Source organism: Mixia osmundae, assembly GCF_000708205.1.
Source record: "Mixia osmundae IAM 14324 unplaced genomic scaffold scaffold_7, whole genome shotgun sequence".
In the NCBI taxonomy this organism is placed as follows: Eukaryota; Fungi; Basidiomycota; class Mixiomycetes; order Mixiales; family Mixiaceae; genus Mixia; species Mixia osmundae.
Genome location: NW_014575557.1, coordinates 707,876 through 725,292, shown reverse-complemented (window position 1 = coordinate 725,292; position 17,417 = coordinate 707,876). Strand labels below are relative to the sequence as shown.

Below are 17,417 nucleotides of genomic sequence, written 5' to 3'. Positions count from 1 at the left end.
ATTTGACGCGTCTTGAAAGCGATGAGACAGAGCGCGAACCTTGAAAGCTTGGTCGACATCAGTCTCTCTCTCAATATGGTCAAGGCAATCGCAGTTCTCAAGGGCAAGTCGATCTCATGAGCTGCTTGTAGCTCATCTGCGCTCACGTACGAAGCCTCGCAACTCGCCCGTCTGCTGCTAGAGCGGTGGCTCTACTCCGAGGCAATATGCTGACTGGCTCGTGTCTTGTCTTGCAGGTGATAGCAAGGTTTCTGGCGTGGTCTATTTCGAGCAATCGGACGAGAACTCGCCTGTCAAGGTGACCGGCGAGATCGCAGGCAACGATGCCAATGCCGAGAGAGGATTCCACATCCAGTACGTCTCAGCCTGGACCCGCGCTCCTTATTGCTGATGACGCTATGACGACAGTGCGTTCGGCGACAACAGCAACGGTTGCGTATCGTGCGTGCACGTTCGCTGTGGGCAGGCTTCAGCGGGCTCATGAGGATGCTCGCCTGTGCAGAGCAGGACCTCACTTCAACCCGCACAATAAGAAGCATGGCGGCCCAGAGGGCTCGGAGCGCCATGTCGGTGATCTTGGCAAGTCACAGCCCCTCAGTGCGTGAGTTTTTGCTGACGCGCAGCATGGCTGGTAGGAAATGTCAAGTCGGACGGCTCTGGCGTAGTCAACGTGAGCCTCTACCGCACTATTTTGTATTCCTGGAGCTTACATCTGATGCGCAGCTGAACCTTTCAGACAAACACATCTCGCTCATTGGACCTCAGTCCATCATTGGACGCACAGTGGTCATGTGAGGCTTGTAGCATTCAGCTACCTGACATACTGACTTTTGCATTGCAGTCATGCAAGTCTGACTTGTCACTTGCCGATCCTGCCTAATTGATGCATTCACAGGCTGGCACGGATGACCTGGGCAAGGGAGGCAATGAAGAATCTTTCAAGACCGGCAATGCTGGCGGTCGTAACGCCTGCGGTGTCATCGGCATCCAAGCCAACATGTGCGTCCGATGAAGCCTCACTGGATCGCAGCTGATGTCGGGCGTAGGTGATCTGAACACAATCCACCCTGCCTGCAGTGGAATGCATATGAACTTGCTTTTCTCAAGTGCGGAGCATTTCTCGCGAGACTATGGGGAAAGTGCCCGGCGATCGCTTTTGATATTTTCGCGATGTCAAGTGGCGGTGCCCTTGTTTTTCGCGTCGCAACGCCCTACTTTTTCGGTCATTCGATAGAACAATCACAAGCAGGTCAAGGCTCGCTCAGGCACGACAGTCGTGTCGCACACTCACAACATAAGCCATCAAGATGGTCGTGGCAAGGAGATCATCGGTACAGAGGCGCAATAACAGAACTCGCTGTTGGGTCATCAGTCTACTGACGCTCGCCCTCATTGTTGCCGTCGGACTTGGCGTTGGCTTGGGCGTTGGTCTGACGAGAAACAAGAATTCTTCGACGCAGTCTATCAGCTCGGCCAACGATGCCTCTGGCGGATCATCAAGTTCATCCTCAGGCACCAGAACCTCGAGCTCGGGATCATCCTCTTCGTCCAGTGCTAGCTCGTCTGCAGCATCTGCTTCCGCCACACCTGCACATGTCGACGGTCAGCTCAACATTACGGTGCCTGACTTGGCACGATGGGACTGGCTCTCGCCGACGAACAAGATGCTTGGCGTTGCGCTTGGCAATTGGCTCGTAATGGAGAGATGGATGAATGAGCAAGCTTTCGTCAATACGTTCGGTGCCAATGCTTGGGACGAATGGGATGCCTCCCAAGTCTCCAATGCGTCTGCTATCTTCCTTGAGCACTGGAACACTTGGGTCACCGAAGACGATATCGAGACGCTGAGCCAGAACGGTATCAACACTGTATGTAGCATCATACGACTCCCGAGTGAAATCGCTGATCTCATTGATGATAGGTCCGCATTCCGGTTGGATTCTGGGCTTTGATTCCTACCGTTGCTGGCGAGCCTTACCTGTCCATGGCAGGCCAGCTTGATCAGATCAACCGCATTCTCGGATATCTATACGCACGCAAGATGTACGCCATCATTGACTTGCACGGCATGCCAGGCGCACAAACTACAGATCAGTACTCTGGCCACAACAACACCAATCCAACCTTCTGGCACCCAGACGAGCAGATCCGAGGCGATCAGACCGTTGCTGCTGCTCAGGCATTCATCATCAACAACCCCTACCGAAGCATCATCTCCGCTCTAGCAGTCTGCAATGAACCGAGACCCTATTCACAAGCCAACTTCGAGATTCTCAAGGGCTTTTACGAAAGATCCTATGCGACGCTTTCTACTGGTTCTTACCCTATTCCTATGCAATGTAGGCGCGGTTTGTCAGACGTTTGCTTGACTTGCTGACTCGTGTCGGCAGTCCACCATGGTTTCGTTGATACCGAGAATCACTTGGTCTATTGGCAGCCATTCGTCAACGGCAAAGATCCCTCACTGTTGATGCTCGAAGACCACCCATATCCGTGCGTTCCTGTAGATATCTGCTTGACCCATCTGACCCTTGATCCGGACAGTGGCAACTTCCCGTTGCAGAATGATACGACAGACATCATCGCGCAGGTCTGCAATGACGCAAAGGGCTACGTTGGCTACCCCGTCCCAGTCGCTGTGACCGAATGGTCACTCACCAGCGGGGTCACGACCAGCTCCTTCGAGACTCAATTCTACGAGGCGCAAGCCAGCGCGTGGGCTTGGTCGGGCGGGTCGGTCTTCTGGTCGTTGCGCACGGTATCGCCACAACTCGATGGTACAGACATCAGCCAATACAGCTTCCTCACCATGCTCGCAAATGGTGCGATACCCGCTGTCAATGGACAGTCGACGCAAGCGTACATAGCGTCTTTCAACGCACCTTGTGGTGCTGATCCCAACGAAGCTTGGTCGTTGGCCGGCAATCAGAACGCAACGGCAGCTGCGATTGCGGCGGCCGACCCAGGTTTGACGACCGATGCACCCGTTGTGTCTGCATCTGCCGCTGCCAAGAAGCGTCGCAGCTTCAGCTAGATCGGCGAACACGGATACCACATAGAACGTTGAGCCAGATACAAGGTGTATAGAAGTACAAGGGCAGATCGATGGACATTCGCATTTCAGCGCTAGCGCGCTCGTACTTTGTATCTTGTCACACGGGTCACATGCATTCTGTAAAATTACTTGCGGGTCATATACGGGCTGGCAACGTGTGGTGCGGCCGCTATGGTAAGCCTGATCCTGCATTGGTCGAGTTGGCGACTTGGGACGTGTTCGGCCGGTTCTCGGCGTATCGAGCGTAGGAGTCCAGGTAGAGTTTCTCGCTCGAGCAAGTGGCAAGCACGCTCTTGTGCGATAGCAGTCGATCCAGCCAGCTCTTGGCAGCGTCGTCGCAAGGCAATGTAAAGTCGCGGTAGTGCTTCATCACGTTCGTACAGCGGAACACCCCTGCGTCGAGGTCAGCTCGATCTTGATCTATACAGGCGAGCCTACAGGGTACAATATGAACATCGACGTAGCCGAGCGTGCCATTGGGTGCATAGAGACCGACTGCGCTCATGTCTGGCTTTGTCATTGCGTCTTGCTCGTCTTTGTAGGCTTTGGCGAGCATGCTCGTCAGCTTCTCGAAAGCTTCAGAGAGTGCCTTTCTGCCCTCGGTCTGCTTCTCTGGCTCTTGGGCTTGCAGTGCACGATAGAAAGCAGGTATGAAGTGCCTGTTGACTTGGTCGGCTGCAAATCTCGCCACAGAGCGCTGATAGAGCACATCGTTGATCGAGTGCGCGTTGAGTAGAGCCGGCAGCAGAGTCGGCTTGCCTGCAGCTGCCGCTGTCTCCTCAAAGTAGTCAAGAATGACTGTCGATTCGGCAATGCCACGAGGTGGTCCGTCGGGCTCGTTCAACCGTACAGCAGGTACAAGCCCTCTCGGACTGACTTGCATGAGCTCGTCCGGCTTCGCATAGACGTCGACCTCCGTCAGGTGGTACGGCAGGCCAGAGTGCTCGAGCGAGACCCAGGCACGTTGCACGAAAGGACAGAAGGGCGACGAGAAGAGGGTGATGTACTCTGCGCCAGAGTGTGATTTGGCAGTCTGAGCAGCTTGGCCGTCGGCGAATCGGTGATAGTCTACTTGGCCCTCTTTGGCGACCGAAAATCGCTGTTGCGCCGACATGCAACGCAGCTGCTGGCGATTCGCGTGGAGGAGATGGCGTGCTGAGCGAACAACCGTGCTGGCTACACCTCCACGCCCTGCCAATCATCCTGGCACGCAATTTCCCCGTTGATGGCGCGCGTAGCCTTCCGTGTCAAGTCGCTCGTGTTGCACGCCGTCTCGGAGCCAGTGTAGGCTGCATTCGCATGAGCTAGTCCGGACGCTGAGCCGACGGATCTGATCTTGGCTGTCGAGACACTCATCGACGAGGGCGCCTGGCCCTTGACGCAAGACAGGGTACCTTGCGTTGCTTGGCGACTTGTCGACCACGCTCTCTGCATTCTGTTCCTGACCGATAGCCGCGAAGCCATACGGCTAGCAGCAGGTACGAGCTCGAAGCGTAGGTCGAGGATGCAGAGCTGAGCGAGTGTCGCGACAGCAGCGGCCACGAGAGACAGCTCGAGCTGAGCTACGACCCATAGCGATGAAGCGGCATCATCCGAATGCGCAGGATGGGCAACCAGCAGCCAATGGGACAGGACCTATCTCCTCTAGTCCACTGACACGACAGCTCAGCCAGGCCACGGGATCGGGCTCCTCTGGCCTCGTGAGCCACGCTGCAGCTCAACCTAGTAGCAACGGCAGCAGTGCAGACGACTCGGCAGGCGAGAGCACGGTCTCGAGCCCGCCCCTCATGTCTGCATCCTCTTCAAAGCAAGCGATGAACGGTACGCATGCGTATGCGCAGTATTACAACGCGCACAGTGAATACGGTCATTCGGGCGAATCGCATTCGAGGGTACCATCCGGCCTGGCCAGTAGTACTTCGAGCGCTGCCAGCTCCGTCGGCGATGTATCAGGCTACGGCTCAGACGGGCGCCACAGCTTCCAGGCAGATTCTAGCCTGTTCAGCGTTGGCTCGAGCAGCAAACTCTATCCACATCAGCCGTACGGATCAAGGCCGCCCAGCCCGCCCATGGGTCACTCAGCCCTCGACGTTCCTCTTAGCTCCAGCGTATCGCGGAGCAGTCGTCACTCGATGAACGGAAGTTCACGAAAAGCTGGTTTATTGGACGATGTGGGTCCGAGAGCGAGGCTAGCGACGTCCGTCTCGAGTGCGCCAACAGGCGTTTTTGCCCTGCTCACTCGATCTCTGCATCCTTACGTTCTGCCGGCCTATATTCCTGTGCCGTTCACACAGCAACGAAGAGTTCTGAAGCTCTTGTTGCCCGCGCCACTCGCACGGGCGACGCTCCGCATGTCAGGTGGCGGAGCGCGGAAGGACAGTATGAACAAGGACTACCTGCATCATCGACCATTTGCAGCCAATGGAGGCCCCGTCTATCCTCGAACGCCTCGACAACGATTAATAGCCCGGCTGAAATCCTGGGCCTACATCATTCTGATCATCCTGCTGCTCGTCTTCTTCATCAAGCGGTTACGCTCGTCTCATCGATTCCAGAACATGAATCTGCCCTTCCAAGGCGAGCCCTCTACGCTAGTGATGGACAGGCAAGACATTGCGCGAATCTGGGCGTGGGAGATCCAGAAAGGACAATACCCTTCCAGGCGAAGGATGCCGCCTTTCGTGGCGCTTGCGCTAGCCAATACATCTGTCGTCGTTGCTGGCGCTGCTCACGCTCAGGCGCAAAGACTCACCAATCCGAGTCTGCCCCGTGTCATCAACGATGACGATGCATTCGGCTCCCGATCAAAGGACAATTCAGTGCAGACTTCAGACGTCAACAGAACACCTCAGAAGATTGTCGAGCATCACAGTATACAGCCCGTAGGCCCGACGCGCCAGTATATCGATATTGTCACCTCGGCACAAGAGAAGAAGTCTCTGTTAGCCTCGGCTTATCCGCCCAGACCTACCTTAGACAGCATCCTCGATCTCGATATCGTCATGGATTACTGTGACTTCTCAACGAATCAATACGTCCGTGACTGTCTAGAGATATTGCGGGCGGGCGGTCAACTTGATCCACACAAGCAAATACGAAGAGGTCAAGCGAAAGCATGGCGTCATATTTACACGGAAGAGGCGGATCTCGAGCAAGAGCTTACAGATGCTCTTGATGAGCATGACGATCGCGAATCGGCAGAGACGTATGAGCCGGACGATATCATGGCTTCGCTCGGTCACATTGCCCCCTTCTCGCATACCTCTATCACTCGGTTAAAGCGGCCGCTAGCCAAAGATACTGATGCGCCGGTCGAGCTACCGCGGCATCCGAAGCGACGGCGTGTTGGTTTTGGCATTGATGCGAAACCGCATCCGACGCATCCTACTGCTGACCCTATGTGTGATCCCGATAATCCGCGCATCTTTCATGCAAGTATCTGCAGACTACCTTTCTACTCCGGCTGACATTATAATCTTGATAGGTCTTCTGGGCTGGACCTTTCACAGACAAGCCTTATGCAGCACTACTGAGCTTCCTCTTCACCCAGAATCTCGGCCTTCACATACCGCATCCCTCGTCGGCAAAGTATCGCTCAGACGAAGAGAAGTATGCGCACGAGCGAGAAGACTTTTTGAGCCGAGTGTGCAGACCGCAGATGTGGATCTGGATCAATCCCGGCCCCGCTGCTTCCGTGCCCAATCCAGCTGCAAAGTCGCAAATGCTCGCTTCGTTGAAGAGCAACCCTTGGTCGGCGCCCTTCTTGCATCCGCGCTTCAGCGATGTCATCCGATTCCAGCTATGGAACACAACCGAGCAGCTTGACGGCATTCCAGAGCTGAGAAGCAGCTGGCGACGGCTTCAGCTGTTCAATTCGGGCGGCGTCAAGTATGGCTCTTCTCCCACGACGCCAGAAAAGGTCGCAGTCCAAGAAGAGGACGAGGCGGACGCAGTGATCGACGTCAAGATGAGCGATCGCGAGGATGTCCAAGAGGGGGAAGATGTCCAGGTCGAGTACAAAGACAATACGACGAGTGGTGCGAGCTCTAAGATTGCTGTCAAAAAGTCTGGCGAAGATGAGCTCTTTGAGCGATTGGGATCTGCTTCGTCGAGCGACTATGATCGTCTGACGGTCGTCTTGTCCGACATGGCTCGATTCGTGCTCTGTCATCGATTTGGCGGCGTCTATCTCGACGCCGATACGCTGCTGCTCCGCGACTGGGAGGAGATCTGGGGATGGCGAGGCAACTTTGCGTATCGATGGAGCCGGCTGGAAAAATACAATACGGCAGTGCTCAAGCTAGGGCGCAATAGCGCTTTGGGCAGCTTCTTGTTCAAGAGCGCACTTGCCAACGGACTCGATTTCCATCCAATGACGATCTCTCGCTACACAAAAGATGCAAGCGTCGAGGAGCTTTTGCTGCGTTTGCCGGACGCTCTCTTTGATCCTGCTTGGGTACGTATCGGTGGACTAGAGCAAAGATAGCTGGCTGATCGGTCGCGGGCCTTTAGCTCAACACCGAATACTTCCAGCGAGATCGACCAGTCTTTCCTTACCTCAAGCGGTTTGAGGAATTCTTCGGTGAGTCTTCCTGCTTACCTTGCATGAACGGACTGAGCAGCAGTCGCAGATCCGCCCAAGGACTCAAACGCTGCGCCAATCATCGTTGGATTCGACGGCTTCTTCAGAGGCGCCTACTCGTCACATTACCATAACTTTGTGCGTCTCATCTCCCGTCGGCTCGCATATCGCTGACATTCGAGCAGTGGTGGCTGCCGTTTGATGCTAGCAGGAATTGGCCTGATCTCGGCGCCCGCTTCCGATCGAGCGAGCGGAGCGCTCGCGAAAAAGCACTGGCAGCGAGGAAAGCATCGGTAGCAGGCCAAGATGTCAAGCCGGGCGCAGTCAACTCGAGTCTGACACCGCCGACGTTTACAGAGCAGGAGCTTTACGATGATGATGTGACCAAAGATGATCGCGATCTCAGCTGGTCGGCAGTCATCAAGCGAACGTTTGAAGCGTTCGTGAGGGGCGACAGGCCGTCTGCGTACGGCGAATACCTGAATTGGGGCGACAACGAAGATCTCGACGACGAATAATACCCTACCCTCTGTGATTAGCAGTGTACTCTACTCCTCTCGCACGCAAAATGAGGTTGTAATGCAATCGGGTACTGTCTGTGTGCAAACATTAGGCCGTCTTGCCTTGATGTTGCTGCTGCAACTGATACAGAGCTGTCGCATAGCCGGCAGCATACCATGCTTGGTTCATGGCTTGCAGATAAGGATCGACTGCAGCAGGCTGCGCTGGCGCCGGCGGCACAGGTCGTGTCGCCTCTGGCTTGGCGACCCCAGGTGAGCGTTTGCGCTTTGTGCTCGGTTGCGTCGGTGGAGTGGCAGCGCTGGGCATCTCTGATGTCGCGACACTTGTCGGCTTCGAAGTCGCAGCGTTGTCTGAATCTGACTCTGAGTCTGATGCGCTGCTGCTCAAACTGTCACTGCTGCTGCTGCTACTGCTACTGCTACTGCTACTGCTACTGCTACTGCTACCACTGTTTTCGCTGCTGCTGCTGCTGCTGCTGCTGACCGTGCCCTGCTGCTCTTGCTCTGTGGGTTTCTCTTGTTCCTGCGGGTCTTGTTCCTCGACCATCTCCTCATCCTCATACTCCTCTTCTACCTCGTCTCCCTCTTTTCTGCCAGCGTCTTCCTCTCCCCAGTAGTCTGCATCATCCCAGTCCATGTTGGCCAGATCGTCCATGATGAGCTTCATCTTGCCCTTTTCGACCGTCTTGGACTCTTTTGCAGCTTTCTCAGCTTCATCGAGCGCCTTGAGTTGCTCGAGATCGGCAGCATCCATGAACCACCTGTTCGGCTGAGTCAAGAGCACTCAAGCACAGCAGAGAAGGGGACTGACAAGGATGAGATCTGTCGTTGTTGGCTCGGTGAGAGGTTGCGCACGTCGGGCAGCTTGCTCGTCGAAGCGACAGGATGGTGAGAATGGTACTCGTCCAGCGAGGCTAGCCAGCATGCTTGGATCGAGCTCGGATCATGCTCGCGCTCCCTGACGGCGGACCACGACATCGTCGACGAGGTGCAAGACAGAGTCCTCGTCGTCGCGTAAATCTGCGGAGCGAGTCATGGCGACGATGACGTCTTCACTCCTCGTCTCGCTCGGCTCGGCTGGGCATCACATCATCGCACGAACATTCTCTCAGTAGTCGCTGATCTCGGGAAATCAGTGCCTCGACGGCTCGGCTTGTCGGCCAATGGGGACCCGCGAAAGCAACGGGAACCGCAATCGTCATGCAGTCATGGCAAGATGACTGAAACTCTTGCTCGACATTTATTCTGGAACTTCACGCACCGGCACTACATGCCTATCAGTGACGTAGTCGATCGTTGAAGCCTGCCTCTACGCCGCCTCTTATCGCGCGCCAAAGCGTGCTCCTCATCGATATCTAAATCTATCGACGCAGAACCGGTCATCGCGATCATGTTGCTGTTCGGTCTTTTCATCTCGCTGATTTTCACACGCGCTGGTGCGCCCCTTCCGAGCGATCATCAAGTCTACTTGCCAGTTTTTGAGGGTCGAGCGCGTTGCACGATCCCCTGGACTCAGAGCCACGAATTTCCTGACGGGATGTCTTATCAATTCTCCTCACATCTTACCCGAGTTCAGGTCGATCTCTCTCCAACAGCATATGCACTCGGCTGGCGATGCGTCAGTCCTTTGCTGCACTGCGCACAGTATCGTCAATCATCTCATCATCCTGAGGCAGGAACCGCTGCCCAGTGACAGACGACCGGGTACCGAAGCCAAATGTCAGCCTGTCCAGATTGTACGAACGCCCGACCGTGCAGATATCGCTTTCGATCTCATCATTCCAGGATTTCCAGAGGTCCCGCCTGGTCTGACACTGCGCGCCTGAGCGAATTCGCAGACTGAATCTATTGGCCAGCAGGCGAAGGCATGCCCGAGATGTACCAGTGCTGTAGACCTCAGGCGATCCAAGCAATCATAGTAGGCTGGCCTGATCGACTCATTACCGAAGGACCGTGTCGATATGAGTTACTATGCGAAGCCACCTCACCGCCTGGCATGCCTCCCAAGCCAGACTTTTGCGCACTATTCTACGCACCGCCAGGCAAGTCTTTCGTGTTTGCTGCTACGAATACAACGCTCACACAGGTCCGTACAGTCAGATACCGTTGCGAGAGTCAGTTGACCGATCTTGGCTTCTGTCTCTTCTCTGTCGATCGCTAGACCATCTGTCCCGTAGATCCTGCAAAGAATACATGTCCATGGCTAGGCTCATGAATGTACATCAATTCCCGACGTCGCTCGATCGATCTAGCTACTGCAGCGTGATGTGAGGCTCTTTTGTCGAAAGCATCGCCTGACCCGCCGACGAAGGATGTGACGGAACCTCGCCCAGTAAGCATCTGGCGTCTTCGGGGCTAATTACCACGCAGCGATCACTCACTGCTCGTCTGTGAGCTTCTGCAGGCAAAACAGATGGAGCCGGCGTACTCGGTAGAGGATAGTCCATATGACAGACCGGATTGATCTTGTCATTGCAGTTGACAAAAGCTTCGCAGTTCACAGCCTTGATCAGTCGCGTAGGGTAAGTCACAATGACGGTGTGATAAAACTTTGCTCTGCAACATCTTTCGTATTGCTCCATCACTGTTTGCCACCGTCAGTCGGCATCCTTATTCGCATCGGATCCGTCGGACCGATGGGCAAAGGGCGGATCGGGTTGGCGAGCACGAAAGTATACTCGACAGCATCTTTCACGACTTCTACCGTCTTGAGCGTGCAAGTCAGGCCTGGCTTCCCCCATGGTACGGTGATGCGACACTCGTAGCCTTCATCTAGACGGATAGGATCGATAATGATCGTGGCATAGCTGATGTCTGTCTCGATTCCTTGACGCTCACCAAGAGGTTGGGTGGTGCTCATGGAAGCTGGAATGGTGCAAATCGCGGTGCCTTGCCAGACGAGATTGTATTGCTGCATCGCATCACCATGGCCGAGCACAGCTAGAGCAAAGTGGACGTTGAGCAGAGCAAGAAGAATGATCATCTGGCAGGTGACGGACAAGAGGAGTTGATGGCAAATGGGCACGTGCCAACTCGACACGTGTTCAAAGAATCTCTCACGGTCTTGCATCGTCATAGCCGACGATCGAGACGCGAGCAGCTGACTCGTTCCCTCCACCAAGTCGGAACTCTACACACACAAGATGAGCACAGACACAGCCAGAGGCATCGATGCGTACGTCCAGACTGTCACAGTACGACGATGGCACTCGCTGATCGTCCTACTCGATGTACAGACAAAAGGCCACGGCCAACTTCGCCAGAGCGGCCAAGAAGGATCCTGCAGTCTACCCGCTCGCGCTGATCATCGGCGGTATCTTCTGCGTCGGTGGATACTTCGTCACGACCAAGTGGGCAGGCGAGAAGAAGCCCCCCCGCGCAGATATGGAACTCATGTCCGTCGTAACCTGACTCCTCTGTCCGATCCAGGCTCATGCATGGCTATCGACAGTAACCCGGCCAGTCGATCGTACCGACGAAACTACAAGCAAGAGACGATCGAGCAAGCCCGTGCTCGTGTCCGCCGTGAGAACGGATACGGTCCCATCATGACCACCACGCCCAAGTAAGCGAAGCCCCCGGTCGGACTTCGGACTTGATCCCTCTCTGCACGCACTGCATATATTCGCTTTCGATACAGAAGCCTAGTCTGGTCGCTACGCTAGGTCTTATGCCCGACAGGACAGGGCTGTTCCTGTACAGATCTGCATTGCATTCACCTTTAACGTCACTTTGGGCTGCTTTGCCTGCCTCCTTTACCTCGCCATGCCATGCTCGCATGCGAATGAGTTTTGTCTGTCTGCTTGCTGGCCATCGTAAGCCGATCCGGGCCTGCTTTGGCTCGTGATCATTCGAGCCATCCAGGCTGACACAATGACGCGTTGCTGCACCAGTCGATATGAGCGTCTTTGCAACTCCCAAGCCGGCCACGCAGACGACGCTGAGCTTAGAGCAAATTGGTAAAGCCAACAGAGTGCGTCAAGCCCATCCTTGCCCCTCGAAGATGCTCATGCTAGATCACAGGATGCGCAGCTCGACGGCGTGCTATGGGGCACAGGCGCCGGTTTCCTCACAGCTTTCATTGGCCTGCGAATGCTGAAGCTCTCGAGGAACTCATCGACCTTAGCAGGGCTGCTCTCGGGCGTCATGGGCGGCTGGTACATCTCCCGAACGACGCTAGTCAGCAATATAGCTGTTGCAGAGGCCAAAGAAGCAAGGTCTCGCAATCTCAGGACAGATGGCAGCAATCCTTACGAGGGAGGCTTTGGAGGGCAAGAGACTCTGCGAGATAAGTATGCATCTACCTCGGGAGAACACTAGCTACTGGCACGCTTGTTGTATTTTACGCGCTCGAGCCTATGGCGGAGCTTGCTCAACAACATCCTGAAAGTATCGACCCGCCTCGAGCGCAGTCTCCTCAAGCGTCTCCAGCTTGAAGCCGAGGACCTGTTCCGTAGCGCTGCTATCGATCTGAATGCTAGGCGCAGGCTCGTAGTCAGCCGGTAGGTGAGGAAATTGACGCTCGGGGAAGTGCTGCTTGAATGCTGCGATCCAGCGATCGGGCGAGCCAAGTGAGCCCACAACGAGTCGTTTGCCATTGACTCCAGGTCGTACAGCGGCCTGGAAATGTGCTTCTGCGGTATCCTTGACCGACACAAACGTTCGCGAAAGTGGGCTTGCAGGATCCCCATCAGTCTTGAACGAATTATTGTAGAGCATCTCATTCGTGCCCGTGATGGGTTTCTTGGGATCTGCTACCGGACTATGGGAGCGTCCAAAGACCATGCCAGGCAAGATTGCGACAGCCTCAAAGTGAGCCTTCTGCGTCTCGACGGCTTGCCAGAAAGCCTTTTCTGCGAGCGCCTTTGAAGCGGCGTAGGCAAGCATTGCGGGCATCTGAGGGTCGATTGCTTGCTCGTAGGTAGTCGGATTCCACGTCTGCGGCGAGATCCATTTCGAGGCATCGCCATAGACTGCCGGACTCTGAGATGCAGCAGTCGATCTAGCTGGGCATCAGTCAACTCTTCCCGCCGTTCAAATCGAAGGGACCTACGATGTTAGTATGAACTTTTCGACTGTCGGCTCGCCAAGAGCGGCATATAATGCATTTTGAGAGCCTTCGATGGCTGGCCGGATCAAGACGTTCTCATGGTCCGTGCTCGGCTTGGCAAAGTCTGGAATGGGTGAAGCGACATGCAAAAACACGCTGACGCCTTTGACTGCCTCTACGTAGGCCGTCTTTGCTAGCATATCAGGAACGACGGCAAGCTGGATGCGATCGCCGTATTGCTTTTGAGGCTCGAGCGACTTCCATGCTTCGCCCTTTGCCGTCGAGCGAACGGTTCCTCTGACGGTATAACCTGCTTGTAGGAAGCGTAGGGCTATCTCTGTGGCGACGAAGCCCGTCAGGCCTGTGACAAGGGCGATCTTGTTCTGTTCCGACATGTTCTTCTTGCTATCCTGTGTCAGGCACGACGAGATCGCGGAGGAAGAGCTACATAGAGGGCTTATATAGGTTGCTGCGCTCACTAAGCAGGGGAGAGGGTGAGTCAGATGGCATATGTGAAGAATAGCCGACGGTAAGTCTTCGCGCGAGACGACTCAGCGCATCGCTTCCGCGGCTGATGAGACCATCCCTCGGATATTCGGCGTCAAGTGCATAGCTGGCCAATGCACATTGCACTCATCTTGCGTGCTCGTCAGGTCCGTCCGACAGCGCCCTTCCGGTCACTTGATTATGTATGAACGCTGACAGCTGCTCTGTTGCGAGACTGACGAGATTGCATAGTTCCTCAACCGGGGCAAGGTTCTATCGCTGTATAGAGCCTACATTCGTTCGACCCGAGGCTTAGGGGATAGGCAAGCTCGCATAGAGGCAGTCCAATGGGTCAGACATGATTTCGATCGACATAGAGACGAGTCAGACATGGAAAAGGCGAAAGCCCTGCTGGCGCTCGGCAAGCGGAACTTGCGCACTTTGAGCAACGCCAGCTCGCTCATCGGGCAGCTGCCGAACGATCACAAGTTTAGAGGTCCTCTATGAAAGACTATGCAGCACGACAACAATTCACTGATCTAACCAGAACGAGTGTGCACCATCGCCTCGGCTTGCGCGTGTACCGCCTCGGCGTAAAGCAACTTGATACGCACCAATTCCTGCCGAAAAAACGCAGGTCAGACTCGCGGCTTTGAGCAGCTCGACAAGAGGGCGTACCTCTTCTACCTCTTCGCGACCCAGCTTGGCCATCACGAGCTCCTTGACGAGTTCGCAATGTTCCTCGTTGATCTGCGCCAGACTTGCTTCGAGCTTCCTGACCTGGTTCGATAGCTTGCCATTGATAGCTCGCAGCTGCTCGACTTCGATAGAATGAGCATTCTGTTGTCGCAACTGCGCTTCCCATTCGGATGCAAAAGTGTCGAGCAGATGAGGCGTGATCTTGATCTGTAGCGCCTCGCGAACAAATTCGTATGCTCTATACCTGATGGCATCATGCTCATGATTGTCGATCATCTTGGGATCCTGCTCGCGCGCGTTAGATCTCGTGACGGAAGCGTGAGATGTGACGTACCAAATAGCTCTCGAAGAGATCCGCCTTGAGGAAGTCGAGGAGCCTTTCAAAGTCAAGCTTGAGCAACTTTTCCTCGTTCTTCTTCATAAGCGCGACGGCGAAGCGGAAGATGGCTTCGACACCTTCCGCAAATACGAGATCCATGACGGAAGAGACGAGCTCGAGCGGAAAACGGTAGCCGAAGAGCGTCAGGAACCATTGCGAGGCGTACATGCTCGACTTGACGCCTTGCCGAAGCAGATGCATAAACACTGTGGGCAGCAGTTCTTCCAGTAAACGGTCGAATTGGAACAATCGCAATTGCAGACCGGGCATGTTGGGCGTAAAGTGTGATCGTAGATCATAGGACTTCATCAGTCGGACGAGAACGCAGAATGCTTCTTCGTCTGGCATCTGTCAATATCTGACGTGTCAGCGAATGCAATCGAATGGCATCTTCAGAGCTTGCCTGTAGCAGTAGAGGGCCAACGACAAAGGGTAGGCCTTGACAGTACCCGACTTCCTCGTCGTACAGACTGTACGCTTTGACGACATTGAACAGATTCTCTTGCCCGACGCCATCGACGTCTTTGAAGTACTCGTGCTGAGGAAAGGTTCGATTGAGATCTCGCATGATTGCCTTTTCGTGCGTTGATGTTTGCCGTAGGTAGTGAGCATAAGCGCGCTCCAGCTCGGGATCCTTCGAAGCAGACATGAGCTGCCATAGAAGTCCTCGAAGAGCAGGTGGAATGCCTCGTTGTATCGCCTTGGACAGCTCCCGAGGCTGATTGCGCGCAACCGATTCATAGTCCGAGGTGACGGCGCCCCAGAAATCCCAATCAATGTGCACTTCCTCGCCCCTCGGTATCGCCTCGACGTGAGCCTTTGCAAGCTTCTCTTTGATCTCTTCCGGCGGGAAGACAGTCTGGTGTTTTGCCTTGGGATCCTGATCGAGCAAAGCATTCTGCGACTCTAATCGCTGGATGAGAAAGTCATACGTCGTGCCTGGCGTCTCCAATTCTTCTCGTTGGGTAGGCGACAGCTCGTCAAAGGTCGCTTGAGTCGCTGCAGTTGTGTCGATCGAACTTCTCACGGTTTCTCGCCTGCTGAGCTTCACCTCGGATAGACCGACAGGTGTCGATTCTGCGTCTGACTGCGTTGGCCTGACGAGCACTGTCTCTATACTGACGGGCCTGGCGGACTCGCCTACACTGATAGAGCTCAGAGAGACTGCTGTCATGGGTTCGGTTGAAAAGCTCGTTGTGGGCACGGCATCTGAGGGCGTTTCGGGCTCTGCGAGGTCGAAAGCCTGGTGTGCTAGCGCTGCGTCAGCAATACCATTGGGGAGCGAATGCAGTGTGTCCGCGGCGATTGGCGGCGCAGAATCGGTGCTTTGTCTCCTTACATCTGCTTGTTTGACATGCAGTGGGTCTGTAGCTAGTCCGTCTTTCTGGCCAGATGCATCGTCAGTTGAGGCAGAGACTGACGATGCCAGCCCGCTGGCATGATGAGGAATGACAGGCAATTGATGAGCGCTGTCGCGATTCTTCACCTCCTCGCTCGAGCCTTCTTCAGCTGCCGCTACAGTCGTTGCTGCAGGTTCTGCAGGTTTGGCCGTCGACAATTCCTCCGTTAAGTGAGCTGTAGCCGGTGTGTCAACGAAAGATGTTCGGGAAGAGGGAAGTGGCGAGAGGGCAGAAGCATCTTCAAAATCGTCTTCATGTGTGACTGAACTGTTGAGCGTTTCCATCGATCGGCGCTCAGTAGGCGAAGCCATTCTCGCACTATGTGATGGTCTAGGCGTCGCTTCCGTAAGGCAAGCTGACGAGCTCGACGTGGTGAGTGTGGGAGAGATATTGAAGTTTGCGTCTAGGGGCGTGAAAGGTGGTGCGGTCGTCGTCGAGCTGGCGCGAGAGACGAGATCGGAGCCGAATAACTCTGCAGATTCGTCCTCGTCTGTACGCGCCGAATCCAATGAGGCGATCGAGCTGGTCGAGATTGAACTGCTCGTCGAGCTCCTGCGACGAGCTTGACGCGATCGATGTGGCAGAGCAGGAGGAGTCGCGCCTTCAAATTGACGCTGACCCTTTGCGACTTTGCCCTTGATGGCTTCACGCGTCGTGGCGTTCTGCCAACCGTCTCGTGCAGCGCTTGTCGACGTGGTGGGCAGACTGGTATCGGATAGGAGTATCGAAGACGGCACTCTGCGTAACTTTTGCAGGTCTGCAGGATCGAGGGGAGGGATTTGGATCTTGTTGCTGTTCGAGCTCTGTGATCGTCTGGAGAGTGACCGGGAGCGTGTCACTCCGCCGACGAGACTGACGGCGGAATCAGTACTGACGGTGCGTGAGTTCGCTCGGCTAGGTCGCTTGGGTGGGCTGTCCAAGCAGATCTTGTTGGTATGTGAAAGGAGGCGAGGCGATGTCAGGTCTGACGACGAGCTCAGATCGTTCAAACTTGTCGCACTCGATGATTGCATGCCTTTGCGTGAGCGTCAGACGGACAAGCAAGCGTCCTGCGTGCTGGTCAAGCTAGCTTCTATGCTCAGTGCATTCAGAGTTATTTGCCGTTCCTGTCTGCCTTGGCTTCCCCTTTGTGATCTCTCGCTTGTGTCTGCGCCGTCCGGCGACGTCAGCGACTCACCAGGCTCAGCCAGCGAGCGCAGTGCGAGTACGAGTGGATGGCTGAATGAGCAGCGACTGAAGCAGAGG

At 55.2% G+C, this 17,417-nt stretch overlaps 11 protein-coding genes across 11 annotated transcripts; 6 read left to right on the top strand and 5 right to left on the bottom strand.

Moving 5' to 3' along the window:
- Positions 1-220: 220 nt before the first annotated feature.
- L969DRAFT_51197 (uncharacterized protein) lies at positions 221-1,012 on the top strand (the record flags this gene model as incomplete). The annotated part of the gene is made up of 6 exons (XM_014711618.1): positions 221-354; positions 409-441; positions 503-597; positions 636-670; positions 724-786; positions 896-1,012. Coding segments are annotated over 6 exons (477 nt in total), but the record flags the coding sequence as incomplete, so codon positions are not given.
- A 295-nt stretch (positions 1,013-1,307) lies between these two features.
- L969DRAFT_95619 (glycoside hydrolase family 5 protein) lies at positions 1,308-3,034 on the top strand (the record flags this gene model as incomplete). The annotated part of the gene is made up of 4 exons (XM_014711617.1): positions 1,308-1,868; positions 1,922-2,339; positions 2,391-2,493; positions 2,545-3,034. 4 exons carry the CDS (start codon positions 1,308-1,310, stop codon positions 3,032-3,034), a joined length of 1,572 nt encoding a protein of 523 aa, XP_014567103.1.
- A 190-nt stretch (positions 3,035-3,224) lies between these two features.
- Positions 3,225-4,489, bottom strand: L969DRAFT_76785 (uncharacterized protein; the record flags this gene model as incomplete). The annotated part of the gene is made up of 3 exons (XM_014711616.1): positions 3,225-3,448; positions 3,494-4,181; positions 4,238-4,489. 3 exons carry the CDS (start codon positions 4,487-4,489, stop codon positions 3,225-3,227), a joined length of 1,164 nt encoding a protein of 387 aa, XP_014567102.1.
- L969DRAFT_88982 (uncharacterized protein) lies at positions 4,307-8,637 on the top strand. Its single transcript, XM_014711615.1, has 6 exons — positions 4,307-4,533; positions 4,588-6,486; positions 6,540-7,511; positions 7,568-7,637; positions 7,687-7,775; positions 7,823-8,637. Exons 2-6 carry the CDS (start codon positions 4,633-4,635, stop codon positions 8,153-8,155), a joined length of 3,318 nt encoding a protein of 1,105 aa, XP_014567101.1. The 5' UTR covers positions 4,307-4,533; positions 4,588-4,632; the 3' UTR covers positions 8,156-8,637.
- On the bottom strand, positions 8,208-9,157 carry L969DRAFT_88981 (uncharacterized protein). Its single transcript, XM_014711614.1, has 2 exons — positions 8,970-9,157; positions 8,208-8,919 (listed from the first exon to the last, which is right to left on the bottom strand). Exons 1-2 carry the CDS (start codon positions 9,134-9,136, stop codon positions 8,247-8,249), a joined length of 840 nt encoding a protein of 279 aa, XP_014567100.1. The 5' UTR covers positions 9,137-9,157; the 3' UTR covers positions 8,208-8,246.
- A 538-nt stretch (positions 9,158-9,695) lies between these two features.
- On the top strand, positions 9,696-10,319 carry L969DRAFT_95615 (uncharacterized protein; the record flags this gene model as incomplete). The annotated part of the gene is made up of 4 exons (XM_014711613.1): positions 9,696-9,776; positions 9,835-9,964; positions 10,015-10,200; positions 10,255-10,319. The coding sequence occupies 4 exons, from the start codon at positions 9,696-9,698 to the stop codon at positions 10,317-10,319; spliced, it is 462 nt and encodes a 153-aa protein (XP_014567099.1).
- Positions 10,090-11,149, bottom strand: L969DRAFT_76781 (uncharacterized protein). The gene is made up of 4 exons (XM_014711612.1): positions 10,793-11,149; positions 10,587-10,742; positions 10,253-10,538; positions 10,090-10,198 (listed from the first exon to the last, which is right to left on the bottom strand). Exons 1-3 carry the CDS (start codon positions 11,139-11,141, stop codon positions 10,411-10,413), a joined length of 633 nt encoding a protein of 210 aa, XP_014567098.1. The 5' UTR covers positions 11,142-11,149; the 3' UTR covers positions 10,090-10,198; positions 10,253-10,410.
- A 152-nt stretch (positions 11,150-11,301) lies between these two features.
- Positions 11,302-12,478, top strand: L969DRAFT_95613 (uncharacterized protein; the record flags this gene model as incomplete). The annotated part of the gene is made up of 6 exons (XM_014711611.1): positions 11,302-11,333; positions 11,395-11,553; positions 11,610-11,683; positions 11,725-11,955; positions 12,052-12,131; positions 12,182-12,478. 6 exons carry the CDS (start codon positions 11,302-11,304, stop codon positions 12,476-12,478), a joined length of 873 nt encoding a protein of 290 aa, XP_014567097.1.
- A 36-nt stretch (positions 12,479-12,514) lies between these two features.
- L969DRAFT_82732 (uncharacterized protein) lies at positions 12,515-13,603 on the bottom strand (the record flags this gene model as incomplete). Its single annotated transcript, XM_014711610.1, has 2 exons — positions 12,515-13,160; positions 13,212-13,603. The coding sequence occupies 2 exons, from the start codon at positions 13,601-13,603 to the stop codon at positions 12,515-12,517; spliced, it is 1,038 nt and encodes a 345-aa protein (XP_014567096.1).
- Positions 13,604-13,809: 206 nt separating this feature from the next.
- L969DRAFT_88976 (uncharacterized protein) lies at positions 13,810-17,411 on the bottom strand. Its single transcript, XM_014711608.1, has 3 exons — positions 15,176-17,411; positions 14,728-15,120; positions 13,810-14,678 (listed from the first exon to the last, which is right to left on the bottom strand). The coding sequence occupies exons 1-3, from the start codon at positions 17,183-17,185 to the stop codon at positions 14,226-14,228; spliced, it is 2,856 nt and encodes a 951-aa protein (XP_014567094.1). The 5' UTR covers positions 17,186-17,411; the 3' UTR covers positions 13,810-14,225.
- On the top strand, positions 13,816-14,453 carry L969DRAFT_88977 (uncharacterized protein). Its single transcript, XM_014711609.1, has 2 exons — positions 13,816-13,897; positions 13,947-14,453. Exons 1-2 carry the CDS (start codon positions 13,829-13,831, stop codon positions 14,199-14,201), a joined length of 324 nt encoding a protein of 107 aa, XP_014567095.1. The 5' UTR covers positions 13,816-13,828; the 3' UTR covers positions 14,202-14,453.
- Positions 17,412-17,417: the final 6 nt, after the last annotated feature.